The sequence below is a fragment of the Thermobia domestica genome, chromosome 18 (assembly GCF_964235325.1).
Source record: "Thermobia domestica chromosome 18, izTheDome1.hap1.1, whole genome shotgun sequence".
NCBI classification, from domain to species: domain Eukaryota; kingdom Metazoa; phylum Arthropoda; class Insecta; order Zygentoma; family Lepismatidae; genus Thermobia; species Thermobia domestica.
In genome coordinates, this window is record NC_137471.1 from 42577242 (window position 1) to 42591460 (window position 14219).

Below are 14219 nucleotides of genomic sequence, written 5' to 3' on the forward strand. Positions count from 1 at the left end.
TTAGCAAGGAACAAGTAATGCAGCAAAACAAAAATCTTGTTAAGACCAGAAAATTGTATTGTGTTTCTTTGCCGAACACAACATTCCCTTCCAAACTGTAGAGACTTTTATTGTGAGTTTGTATCATTGTCATTATATTTGCATAACGTTTCTCTTTTGTTTTTAAAAGTTAGTTTGTGTGTGTGAGTGTCAGCAAGTTGAGCACCAAGAGATCCATACAAGACGGTCCTCCGGAATTCGTACAAAAAAGACAATATAACAGTAAGTTGTAAGTGTTTCAGTTGTTGTGTAGTTAGTGCAAATAAACATGTATTCATTTATCACAATTAAGTTGTTTTGTGAACATTTATTCATCAAAAGACAGAACATTGGTCAGCTCCGACCGGATCACAGTGAACTAGCGTTTGATATAAACTGTGAATGTGTATGTGAACAATTGTTACATTGCTCTTTGTTTAGTGCTGTTCATGTGTGCAGTAACGTTTATTAATTCTTCTGGAACTTATGTGAATAGACATAAATGAGAACACGTTCATCAGTGTGGACTTGTGTGTGGACTTGTGTTTATTAGTTAGTGTGGACTTACAATATTTTTCAAGATGGAGGATTCAGACAGAAGCAAGTTAGTGAAACAACGTGGTGTGTGCAAAAGTCAACTGACAAGAATTCAAAACTACGTAAGTAATATTAATTCAACAACTACAATTAGTCAGGTGAAAGTACGTAAGACTGCAATGATTGAGTTGTACAAAAAGTTCGATGAAGTACAATCACAGTTAGAAATAAATTACGAACAAGTAGAGGACGATGCATATAGGGAGGAGTTTGAAACCAGTTACTATGATGTATTAGCGCAACTAGAGGATTTTATTATTCAGCGTAGCCAAGAATCTCATTCAAACAATTCCTCAAAAAATGAGAATCAGGTGTCAAATGATCAATTAAAATTGCCTCGTGTTGAATTGCCATCATTTGAAGGACGATACGAAAATTGGCTTTCATTTTCAGACAATTTTAAAGTTATGATTCATAATAACGATAACCTGTCAGTGTTGCAAAAGTTCCATTACCTTAGGAGTGCATTGAGAGGGGAGGCGTATGATTTAATAGCGAATCTGCAAGTTACAGAAGCTAATTATAAAATTGCATGGCAATTATTGAAAGACAGGTATGAAAATAAGCGTTTGATTGCAGCTACTCATGTCCGTAATTTGTTACATATTAAATGTATCACAAAGGAAACTACATCAGAATTAAGAGAATTTATTAATACAGCTACTAGTAACTTGAATGCATTACGAGCTTTAGATTTGCAGACACCACTAGAAGAGGTTTTGTTAGTTCAACATTTCGTTTCTCAATTAGACAGTAACACTAGGCGTGCGTGGGAGTTACAAATCACAGATCATTCTTTCCCTCCCTTATCAGAGTTCTTTGCTTTCTTGGAACGTAGGTGTCAAGCATTTGAAACTATAAAAAATACACCATCGCAGGAAGTAGTGTCAAGGTCAAGGGGCGATAAAAATAGGCAGAGTGCTGAACCAAAACAAAAAGAAAAAACAACCAAATCATACGTGACAACAACTCAGTCTTTCTGTAACTTTTGTAAACAAAACCTAATACATCAGTTGTTTAAATGTCCTGCATTTTTAAACGCTGAAGTAAAAGAAAGACAAGACTATGTTCGAGATAATTTATTGTGTTTCAACTGTCTCAAAAAACAATGTAAAGTAAAGACGTGCAGATCAGGTGGCTGTAAACGCTGTTCCAAAAGGCATAATACCTTGCTGCATTATGACGTAATGTCAAAAGCAGATGAGAAAACCAGTGTTGCTAATTCACAATCAAGAAATTTTTCGAGTCATTCTAATACGAATAGGGAAAATATGACACAAGGTTCTTATTGCATTTTCAAGGGAAAACCAAATGTTACTGTTATGTTATCTACTGCTATAGTAAATGTAAGAGATGCAAATGGTAAATTACATCCATGTAGAGTATTATTAGATTCTGCCAGTCAAAGTAATTTTGTAACTGAAGATTTAGTTCAAAGGTTGCGTCTACCTAAAAATAAACACCGAGTTCCAATTCAAGGTATTAATAGTGTGATTAGTGAAACAAAGCATTGTGTAGATGTACATATAGAATCAAGAATTCGTGAATTTGCAATTGATGTAAACTGTTTAGTTTTGCTCAAAATAACAGATAACATTCCAAGTAGGCCAATAGATCATACTGATTGGAACTTGCCGACAGACATAGTGTATGCAGATCCTAACTTTCACCAACCAGATACTATTGAAATTTTGTTAGACGCGGAAGTGTTTTTGGACATTTTGCGATCCCATAAACTAACTAGACCAGGAAATTATCCAGTAGTACAAGAGACTGAATTTGGGTACATTTTGGCGGGTAAAGTTCCTACAACAAGAGATTCTAGTATACCACAAGTGTCATTTTTTGTGCAAGAAAGTAACATTGATAGACAGTTACAGACATTTTGGGAACTCGAAACTATACATTCAACAGTCATGACTCAAGAAGAAAAGCAATGTGAACGACACTTTGAGGAAAACACTACCAGAGATAGCAGTGGTCGATTCGTTGTACGTCTGCCAATTAAGCCAAGCCATAAACCATTAGGAGAATCATATAATTTAGCTCTTCGTAGATTTTACCAGCTAGAAAGACGGTTGCAGCAGTGTCCAGAAATTAACGAGCAGTACTGTAACTTTATGAGGGAATATGAAGAATTAGATCATATGAAACCAGTGAAAGAAGAACATGAAGATAATGGTATGAAATGTTATCTGCCACATCATGCAGTATTGAAACCATCCAGTACCACAACAAAGCTAAGAGTGGTTTTCGACGCTTCTGCAAAGACTTCAACGGGGGTTTCATTAAACGACATACTTATGACAGGACCAACAATCCAGCAAGATTTACATTCAATTGTCACGAGATTTCGAACCTTTCCTATTGCTTTTACGGCGGATATTCAGTCAATGTATCGAATGATTAAAGTTCGTGAAGATGACATTGGACTTCAAAGAATTCTGTGGAGATATTCATCAGTGGAACCAGTCAAGATTTATGAGTTGCAGCGGGTCTCACATGGTGAAGCATCATCACCATATTTGGCGACGGCGTGTCTTCGAAAGTTGGCGGAAGAAGAAAGAAGTAAATATCCTCAAGCAGCGACAGTATTGGAACGTGATTTTTATATGGATGATGTAAGCTCAGGATGCCATAACGTTGAACAGGCGTTAAAGCTTCAGAAAGAACTTATTCAATTATTGCAAAGCGGTGGGTTTACTTTAAGAAAATGGTGTTCGAAAGAGCCAGCATTGTTGGAAGCAGTGCCAGAAGAACATAGGGAAATTAACTTACCGTTTGAATTTGAGTCCGAGTCAGGTGTTTCAACATTGGGTTTATCGTGGAATCCTACATCAGATAAGCTTCTCATCACCAACAAGTCAGTTAAAGAATGTCTCACGACCAACATACCAACCAAACGTCAAGTGACTTCGACCATAGCAAAAATATTTGATCCTTTAGGACTCATAAGCCCAGTAGTTACTCCGTTCAAGATTTTCTTACAACAACTGTGGATCCATAAGATCAATTGGGATGATCAAATACCATCAGAGCTCTATCAGCAATGGTTAGATCTGTGTCATCATCTTCCAAGTGTTAACGAAATACAAATTGATAGATGTGTAGTATTGAAGAATTATGTTCATGTCGAGATACATGGGTTTGCTGACAGCAGTCAACTTGCGTACGGCTGTTGCATATATGTTAAAACTGTAGACATTTCAGGCAAAACTACTGTTAAACTTTTGGGTTCTAAATCGAGAATAGCTCCTATTAAAAAGGTAACGTTACCAAGACTTGAACTTTGTGCGGCAGTACTTTTGAGCAGGCTGTATCGGAAAATAATTCCGATATTAAACATTTCAGTGAATAGTACTTACTTCTGGACCGATTCAAAAATAGTACTTGCATGGATATCATCTCCAGCTGCCAGATGGAAGGAGTTCGTGGCAAACAGGGTTGCAGAGATACAGGAGATCACATCAGTCAACCAGTGGCATCATGTGTCGTCAATGGACAATCCAGCCGACATTATTACACGGGGAATGCATCCGAAACAGTTGAAGGAAACAGATATTTGGTGGCATGGACCCGCATGGCTTGAATCATCTGCATGGCCCGAACAATCAGAAGTGGTAGACGAACATGTTCCAGAAGAAAGGAAAGTAACGAGCATATCTTTAGTCAGTTATGAAGGTGACATAAGCTTTCTGGAAAAATTTTCATCATTGTGGAAACTATTGCGAGTTATTTGTTTGTGTCGTCGTTTTATTTACAATTGTAAAAATCACAACGAGAAGAAAGTAGGAACTATTTCCACTACTGAAATTGGTGATACTTTACAACAATGCATTAAGTTAATTCAACAGATCAGTTATTCGCAAGAATTCAAGGACTTAGCTTCATCAGGCCAAGTTTCATCCCAAAGTGAACTTAAATCTTTGTATCCATTTATAGATAATGAACAGTTGCTACGAGTGGGAGGACGACTAAAAAACTCCGACTTACCGTATGATAGCCGACATCAGATCATCTTACCACCTAAAGAGCATCTCACCAAATTGATAATTGAAGCGGAACATAGAAGATTGTTACATGCTGGACCGCAGTTATTGATTTCATCATTGAGGCAAAAATATTGGATCCCACGAGCTAAACAAGTCGTTCGATCTATCATTCATCAGTGTCTAGTTTGTTTTAAATTGAAAGCGTCAGCCTCAGAACAACTCATGGGTCAATTACCATCAGCACGAGTACAGCCAGCTCGAGCTTTTATTCACGTAGGGGTGGATTTCGCCGGTCCCCTAATGATTAAGCAAGGAACTAGATCTCGTAAAGTGACAAAGGCGTATGTTGCAATATTCGTGTGCTTAGCAACCAAAGCGATTCATACGGAGTTAGTGAGTGATTTGAGTAGCCAAGCATTTTTAGCAGCTCTTCGAAGATTTGTATCAAGAAGAGGCAAATTTTCGAACATCTATAGTGACAACGGAACCCATTTCATTGGAGCTCAGCGAGAACTTAAGGAGCTTCAACAACTACTCAGTTCACAACAATTTCAAAACTCAATTCAAGATGTTGCAGTGCAAGAAGGATTTACATGGCATTTCATTCCACCCAGAGCAAGTCATTTTGCAGGCATTTGGAAAAGTGCAGTGAAGTCATTTAAGTTTCATTTAAGAAGAATAGTAGGTTGCACAATTTTGACATTTGAAGAACTCAACACAGTCATAACACAAATAGAAGCCTGTTTGAATTCAAGACCAATCACCGTTCTATCCAATGATCCCGATGATCCTTCATTTTTGTCGCCAGGACATTTCCTTATTGGTGAACCTTTGATGAGCATTCCTGAACCAGATCTAGTGGACATTCCGACCAACCGATTATCAAGATGGAATCACCTTCAGAAGATGAAGCAGCATTTTTGGAAAAGATGGTCTCAGGATTATCTACATGAACTCCAGCAGAGAAGAAAATGGACAACAAAACAACCTAATATTTCTATTGGAGATGTGGTTCTAATCAAAGAAGACAATTCTCCTCCATTGTCATGGAAATTACGTGTTATTCAGCAAGTGTTTCCGGGAAAAGATGGACTAGTGAGAGTAGTGAGTGTAAAGTGTAAAACAGGGACTGTTAAGAGACCAATTACTAAAATTGTACCTTTACCAAAAAATGAACATGTGGATTGTGTGTAAGTTGATTGACTTGGTTCAATCAAGAGAGGGGAGAATGTAGAGACTTTTATTGTGAGTTTGTATCATTGTCATTATATTTGCATAACGTTTCTCTTTTGTTTTTAAAAGTTAGTTTGTGTGTGTGAGTGTCAGCAAGTTGAGCACCAAGAGATCCATACAAGACGGTCCTCCGGAATTCGTACAAAAAAGACAATATAACAGTAAGTTGTAAGTGTTTCAGTTGTTGTGTAGTTAGTGCAAATAAACATGTATTCATTTATCACAATTAAGTTGTTTTGTGAACATTTATTCATCAAAAGACAGAACATTGATAGGAAAAAGCAGAAATCGGGAATTGATACCAAAGCTAGGTATAAAACCTGTAACGTCGAGTTCTTTTGTAGTAAAAGTGAGCTTCAGTATCACACAAAAAACTTTAAGCATCTAGTTAATGTAATGCAATAGCAAAATACCTTGTCTATTGCTAACTTTTTTTCTTTTCTTAGCAAGGAACAAGTAATGCAGCAAAACAAAAATCTTGTTAAGACCAGAAAATTGTATTGTGTTTCTTTGCCGAACACAACATTCCCTTCCAAACCATAAAGAAAAACATGGTGTTCGTTTAGAAAAAAAGTTCACAGTGTTCTTGAATTTTTTTTTAACATTGTGCCAGCATCTTTGTGATATTATCATGCATAACTGTAAATAGTGGCTTCTACGTTACGAAAATGAGTTCAACTGCACGTTATAGGCCCTCTAAAGCAGTGGTGCCCACCCCCCTTATGTCCATAACGCAACCCTCCCTTGTCTATCCGTAGGTGTTCTTCCATGAAAAAAAATCTTTTCGATTATTTTTTACACCTCCTCAAACATATTTATATAGATTTTTAACCCTCCAAATATTTCAGTGACGCAGTTTGCGTCATAGCCCCCCTTTGTGGGCACCCCTGCTCTAAAGTGATATTTTTCAAAATTATTTATCACTAGGTATTATAAATTATATCTATTTTAGTTGACGGGAAATTTTGCGACTAGTAACCTCGCACGCAGTACCGGATTTACGTATAAGCTAAACAAGCTATAGCGTAGGACCCCACTGTCTTGGGGCCCCGAAAACCTGAATAAAACTGGATATGCATTTCCAATGTATAAGAAAATCAATCAATAAAATAAAATTGATTGCCACGTAGGACGTAGCAACAGTGCTTCCTGTTGTGTAGGCTACTATGATGTAAGTAATAGTGCCCCTTCTGCTAGCTTGTTTCCTAAAATATCATTAGTTTATCCATTTCTGTATATAGGGTGCCTACGTTCATCTGGACACGTAAAAGGACCCATTACCTTCAACAGCTTAGGGCCCCACTAAACCTAAATCCGACACTGCTCGAACGTATAAGTTAGTGGATACTTTGATGCTTTGATATATGAAGTGGTACACAAGTACTGAATGCAGTAAACAGTATATTAATTATACGAAGTCAACTTCATTCTTACTTGAATGGGTTGTAAATCTAGGGAGTGGCGAATATTACGCTTCAATTGCGAGACTTTAGTCCAAAATTTCTATTTTCTCTCATAGCTAGTTAAAAAGCTCTGAATTCTTTACTTCTACTCTAAGAATATCTTGAAAACTAAAAGAAAATAAGATTAAATTAAATACTAGAAATTTGTTACTGAGGAAAAGCCTGCAATGATATCTGTAGACACAATAAAAACAAAAAAATACAATTAATAAATTGTACAACATAATATGCGTTGTATTACCTGACCAGGATATTAGTGCGGTTTTTCGTGGAGGGCGCTAGTGTTGTGTTTACATCAGTTTCTAGGTAAGCGCGGTGGGACAGGGGAACGGAGAGCGTCACTCTGCAGTGTATCCAACGATTTTCAAAAGTTGCAGTTTACATGTTATAAGTAGCCTAATCTGTTTCGCTTAATAAAGAACTCCATAAATTATATAGTTGTTATTGAATGCAGTAATGGTTATTCCTGCAGTAATGCAGATGTATTGTGGATAATGGCATATGCATGGATATTAACAATTTAAGAACAAGATAGCACACAAGTGAATTTCTACCGTGTATTAAGCAGATTACATATAAAAAAATATTACGTTTTATCTAATTTCATTATAAAACAGTAGAAACCTGTAAAACTCAGTAATAAGATGTTAATGATTAAAAGATTAATTATGGGTTGGTAGCTTAGATATTTGCGCAATATCTTGTAACTGTAAGTTTAAATTAAGTTAAGGCTCGCGATGCTTGTATTTGTTTTATGTAGGTCTATCAATTGACAACAAATTATTTTCTTGAGTTGTAGCCAAAAAAGAATTCCGATACGTTTCCACTCGAGAACTGTGGAAGTTCTCTTAGTTGGTCTATTGGCTAGCGCATGTGTCTTTGTTGTACGTGGTTCTGTGAGAGCCCAACAATTAATTTTACAATCTTTCACTTTCATTAATCATCTGTCTCCTCTAGCATAAAGAGCATAATCATGGGACGTTAAACTAAAGAAATTTCATTTAATTTTTTCGATGAATGTGAATTCTTTGGGAGAAAAGTAAGTGAAGAAGAAATTTTCCTTAATTTTTTAAAGGGCTACGGGAATGGATAGCTTGTCTTTTTTGAAGTCCCTTAAAATGTTCTGAAAATAACTTACATAACTTTAGAAATTGTGTTTGTCTTAACTTGAACATATGCGTGAAGTGGTTTATTATGAACAGGGCAAAAACAACCGTGATAGATTCATTACAAGTAATCCGGTTAGAAACACTGTTGTTTGTATTTTAGTTCCAAAACCGGCCGCCCGCACTCTTTCGCTGGTCAGGATATACTGTCTACTAATAGATACCGGTTGCATACTCTGCAGGATATGAAATTTTATACTGACGTTAATAAAATATCAAATATATGTATAAGAGACCTTACAAAACAGACATACAGTAACTAAATGCATTTACTATGTAAGGGCTACAAATGATTTAAAAAGAACTCCTGGAATACAAACGATGAATTTATCGAGAACTGCATTTCATAGCGTTTTTCGAACTACCTGGCACCTTAATTAAAGAAACTATCATAAAATTGAACATAGCAGAGAGAACTGAAAACTTATTAAATCTCATATATACCTTATATTTTCAATTACGGGTAAGACGTTTTCTCTCAAGTAGTGTAGTATACGAATATGACACTTAAACAAAACATTTTTGATCTAACACTTTATACTTTTCTTCTTTCATTAAAAAGTTCATGTACATTTTTTAAAAATAAAAGTCTATTCATGCTTTAAGTACTGGGAATTTAGATGAGCAATGCACGAAATATAGATAGTTTGCTTTCAAATCTTGAAAGATTTACAAGGGACTGTACACAGGCTAAACGAGAAAGAAAATATAGGGTCTATCTAAAACAATGGTTGCCCGGAGAGAGTCGAGTGGCCCGAAGACGAGGAAACAAAACATCGTCATACATATGAAGACGAGCATGTGTGAGTCTATTAATGTAATTTTAACATGATTCTTTCTTTCTGCTTTCTCTGTGTGGCTGTCTTCTCACTTAAGGGGGTAGACTACTAAATATTTTTGAAAAACTAATAATTTTTCTTTTGCCCGTTTTTCGTAAGTGGAAAGAGGTAATAAAATGACTCTTACTACAATAATAGATAATGTTATTCTACACCCGAAAATACGAATCGGAAGAATTTTCAGTGTTGCCATCCATAGAAATTACAGCGTGACCAGAATTTGAATTACTCAAAAATCTAGATAAAGGCAGCGACTAGAAATATGAACTCAACGGTAATTGATGACTTATCATGCTGTCTACCTTTCTTGTTTACTACTTTTTAAAAAATGTTTCTACTTATTTTGTAATAACTTATTTATTTAGTAATAATTTATGTAAGTTTTATAAAATAAATAGAAATGTTATTTAAAAAGTAGTAAACAAGAAAGGTAGACAGCATGATAAGTCATCAATTACCGTTGAGTTCATTTTTCTAGTCGCTGCCTTTACCTAGATTTTTGAGTAATTCAAATTCTGGTCACACTCTAATTTCTATGGATGGCAACATGAAAATTCTTCCGATTCGTATTTTCGGGTGTAGAATAACATTATCTATTATTGTAGTAAGTTACATTTTATTACCTCTTTCCACTTACGAAAAATGGGCAAAAGAAAAATTATTAGTTTTTCAAAAATATTTAGTAGTCTGCCGCCTTAATCTATAATTTACTTTGTCGCTTGTTATATGCGCCAGTGTGTGTGTGCCAATCTATTGCACAGAAATATAATTCCAGTCTTTCAGCGTGTAAGCACCATGGACAGTCTTTTCTTTTCTTTTTTTTTTTTCAACTATTTAGTATCCTCTTCACAACGGACGAGAATTATTCTAAGTTTTATATGTATTCTGGCAGCAGAATTAAAGAAACTATCATAAAATTGAACATGTTTAAAGAAGAACTAACTAGTTTTTACCCAAAATCTGTCTCTTGCACAACACGTGACGTAGATTTGAAATAACTTACCTCATTGCAATCGTAGTTCCGAAACATCTCTGTAAACAAAAGTTTCAAAGTAAAGGCCCAGTTCGCGCACGATTCCACATATTCAAATTTCTTCCTTACTGAGGCTGAAAAAAGAAATAAAAAGGATCAGTAACAGGTGTCAATTATTGGAAAATGAAACTTCTTTCAAAGCATGCATATCAAGTGTTTTCTGATGTTTATCAACCACGGATTTATCAACGTAGTATCATAAAACTCCTCGAATATTCCTACCTTTGAAGCTTCAAAAAATTGTAAGTTTTAATATTAGAAGTATCATCAGTGGCGTATTTAGGGGGGGGGGGCTTCCGGGCTTAAGCCCCCCGAAATCTTACTTACTATAGTAAAGTATATTAAATATATTGCAGAATTTTCACATTTTCAGGGAAAGCCCCCCCCCGAAAGTTAGTGAAGCCCCCCCGAAACAAAATCGTAAATACGCCACTGAGTATCAACATCCGAAAAAAAAAGAAAACTTCGCATATACTGTAACTTCCACATTTTCGTTAATAACTCAGTTTTCTTAAGAGGCCTCATCCTGGCGAAATTAAAGTACCGCTAATTTTACAGTAATTATGTGATATTTTTCAATAGATAAAAGATAATCGAAATTTGGAACAAGAGCGCTATAGATAACATCATTTTACATGAGATACCGTTATCACGACTCACTTATCTGCTTTCGATTTCAAGCCATTTTGAAAATCGGCATTTATTTTCGCGTTTCTAAACGGCTGAAAACGGAAAGCCAGTAGGTGACTTGTGATAACGGTACCTCACGCAAAATAATATTGTCTAGGGCGCTCTTGTTCCACATTTCAATTATCTTTTATCTATTTGAAGATATCACATAATTACTGTAAAATTAGCGGTATTTTAATTTCGCCGTGATTAGGCCTCTTAATATATCATTGCTTCTTTGTGCTTTCCTTAACAAAGCAGTGTAGTAAGGAATAATTATTTATAATTTTGGAGAAACAATAAAGCAAAATAGGAAAATCATAAGCAAAAACCTTTATTCTTATGAAACATTAGTCTGTCAAATAATTACGCGAAGAATATACCGGGGGAAATTAGAGGGAAAATGACTCGACACAGTGCACAGATATTAGGAACACTCACTAACATGTGAAGTTGTTGAACAGAAAAATGAACTGACAGACAACTACATATTTCTGCGATCAATATGCAAACTCACACTTCATGCACAGTTCCAATATGCAAAATCAGTCAATATCTTCAGTTGAAATTACTGAAATGAGAAGAAAACGACTATTTAAAACTTCAAGTGTGAACCTCCGCTGGGAGGAATATACGAGGGTCACTACAAAAGTTTTCAGATGTGAAATAACTTACATACTTAAAATCAATTAAACACTTAAACATTTTCTTAAAGTATTTACCATTACACTGTACACACTTTTGCATCCTCGAAAACCACTTTTGGAAGCAGTGTTGCCAGTCTTTTTCTTCAAGTGTTGAAAGTTCATTCTCATAAGCCACTACAGCTTCTTCAGGGCTGCAAAATCTCTTCCCACGCATGCAATCTTTGATCCTGGGGAACAGAAAAAAAATCACACGGAACCAGGTCAAGGCTATACGGCAGACGAGTCATAAGTTTGACCTCCGTAGATTCTAAAAACTGAATTGTGATGTTGGCCGTGTGTGCAGACGCGTTGTCATGATGAAGCAGGATCCCACGCAATCCAGTTCTTGGACGCCGTTCCCGAAGCTTCTGGAACACTTTTTTAGGCAAACAGTGATGTACCACTGAGCAATAACAGTCCTTTGTTCTTCAAGTGGAACAGTTGCAACATGGCCAGATTTGGAGAAAAAAGTTGCGACTATCTTCTTCCCCACACTTCGCGGTCGATTCATTTCGTGGGTGGATTTTCGTCTGGAAAGATCCAAACTGTAGACTGGCGTTTATTTTCAGGGTCAAATTGATAGATCCAAGTCTCATCACCAGTAACAATGTCAGAGACGCGTCGAGAATTGCCTCCATCAAATCTTGGAAACATTTCTTCACACCATTCCACATGCATGCGCTTCTGCTGTTCAGTCAAAGTGTGAGGCAGCCAACGAGATGAAATCTTCCTGAGCCGAAGATGATCATGAAGAATTTTTGTTACTGCTGGCGATCCTATGTTCACTGTAGATTCATTGTCCTTGAAAGCTGTTCGAGGATTTTCTCGAATCATTTGTTCCTCAGCGGCAATGTTTTCATCTGATACAGCTGCTGCCGGACGTCCAGCTCTCTCTTCATCTTTAAGCGATGTCCGGCCTTTTCTGAATTCACCAAACCACCCAAAAATTGTAGCAAGGAAAGGAGCAAGGTCCCCAAATGCCCCTTGCAAACGGTCAAGGCTTTGTGTCTCGTTCAAACCAGTTTTGAAATCGTAAAGGATCATTGCCCGAAAATGTTCCCTTTCGAGCTCCATTCTAGACAGCCGAATAATGCTCACAACAACAAACAAGTGAAGGCGATACGGCCACGCCGATAAGTGAGGCGAGTTGAAACTTGCTCGCTTCTTCGCTGTGGATACCACTACTGAACGCAATTGTTGGAATTCAAATACTGTGTCACAATAATGCGTATCTAAAAACTTTCGTAGTGACCCTCGTATTAACAATATTACACATATATTTTTTTTCATAAGTTGTCTCGGTGGTCAAGCGTGTTTAATAGTGCTCTTGAAATTCTAGCATCGAAGGGCGGCAGTTCAACTCTGCCTCTAAGAAACTTTTTTTTCTTTTTTCAATATATAGAAACATTTCTAGTTATAAAGTTCTGTTTTGAAGTGCTTGAAAAAAAAATCAGATGAACTGTCACGTTTCAAAGCTCAGTCACATCACATTTATTCACTCTTTCATCATTTATGTACGAAAATGCTAAAATGCGGAATGTTAACGTTGTTATAATAGGAACAATTTCTGATTTAAATACCAACCTTAAACCACGTCCAAAATGAAAATTATTCATGTTCCTGATCCCTATTGCAATATACAGGTGTATATGTAGACAAAGAGAGAGTTTGTGTGTGAGATAAAAACAATATATGCGTGTATTACTAATTACAACGTAAAAAGTTATTCTAATTCATAATCTGGATTTTTATAAAGCGATTTGAACACTTGAAGCGACTTAGTGTTCATAAAGCTTCTTTTTCTTGAAGCTTTTGTAATTAATGTCGCAAATAGTCTGATGTTTTGTAATATGTGCAGAGAAATAAATGCATGTATTCAGGAGGATAGTATCGTCTCCTTGCTTCTGTTGATGGTATAAAAATAATGTTGAGTTGCTTTTGAGTTTAACGTCCCTTACAGCAGCGAGGCATATGAGACGTTTACCTACTGATTAACGTGGAATTCGAACCGCATGAACTCACACCGAGAATCGAACCGGGTCTCTCACGTCAAAGGTGCGTACGCTAACCGCTTAGCCACGAAGGAACTTGGTATAAAAATAGAATTCCACATATTACCCCATATTACTTCACGAACAGATTGCTGTTTTATGATCAATTAAAATAATATTTCTGGACACCGTAGCAAAAAATATATTTGCTTTTTCATGCACTGTGCGAAAAATACAAAGAACAAACACAATAAAAACGAAACAAGGAAAATGATTCAATGTAAAGTGCTTTGTCTCCCTTGAATTAATCACGAGTAGAAATCTCAAGCATTTGTAGCAGAGCTATTAAAACGGTCAGGTTTCCTTAACTTGCTTGTGTGGTCTAGTGGCTAGCACGTGCGACTGTGGTGTACGGGGTCCCGGGTTCGATTCCCGGTGGGAGAACATTTGGATTTTTAAATGTTCTCAGTGTGTGTGTTCGTGTCCCTGTCGTTCAAGGTTACTGGAAATAGCTGTAAAACGTATATAACCG

At 36.3% G+C, this 14219-nt stretch overlaps 1 protein-coding gene across 1 annotated transcript; it reads left to right on the plus strand.

Moving 5' to 3' along the window:
* Positions 1 to 599: 599 nt before the first annotated feature.
* LOC145675079 (uncharacterized) lies at positions 600 to 5801 on the plus strand. Its single transcript, XM_081745449.1, has 2 exons — positions 600 to 4265; positions 4470 to 5801. Exons 1-2 carry the CDS (start codon positions 600 to 602, stop codon positions 5799 to 5801), a joined length of 4998 nt encoding a protein of 1665 aa, XP_081601575.1.
* Positions 5802 to 14219: the final 8418 nt, after the last annotated feature.

Bases quoted from the DNA above. Each gene is read 5' to 3' on its own strand.
- LOC145675079 (XM_081745449.1), top strand. From the start codon at position 600: ATGGAGGATTCAGACAGAAGCAAGTTAGTGAAACAACGTGGTGTGTGC. The intron at 4,266-4,469 runs GTAACGAGCATA...TTAATTCAACAG, and splicing joins ATGTTCCAGAAGAAAGGAAA to ATCAGTTATTCGCAAGAATT.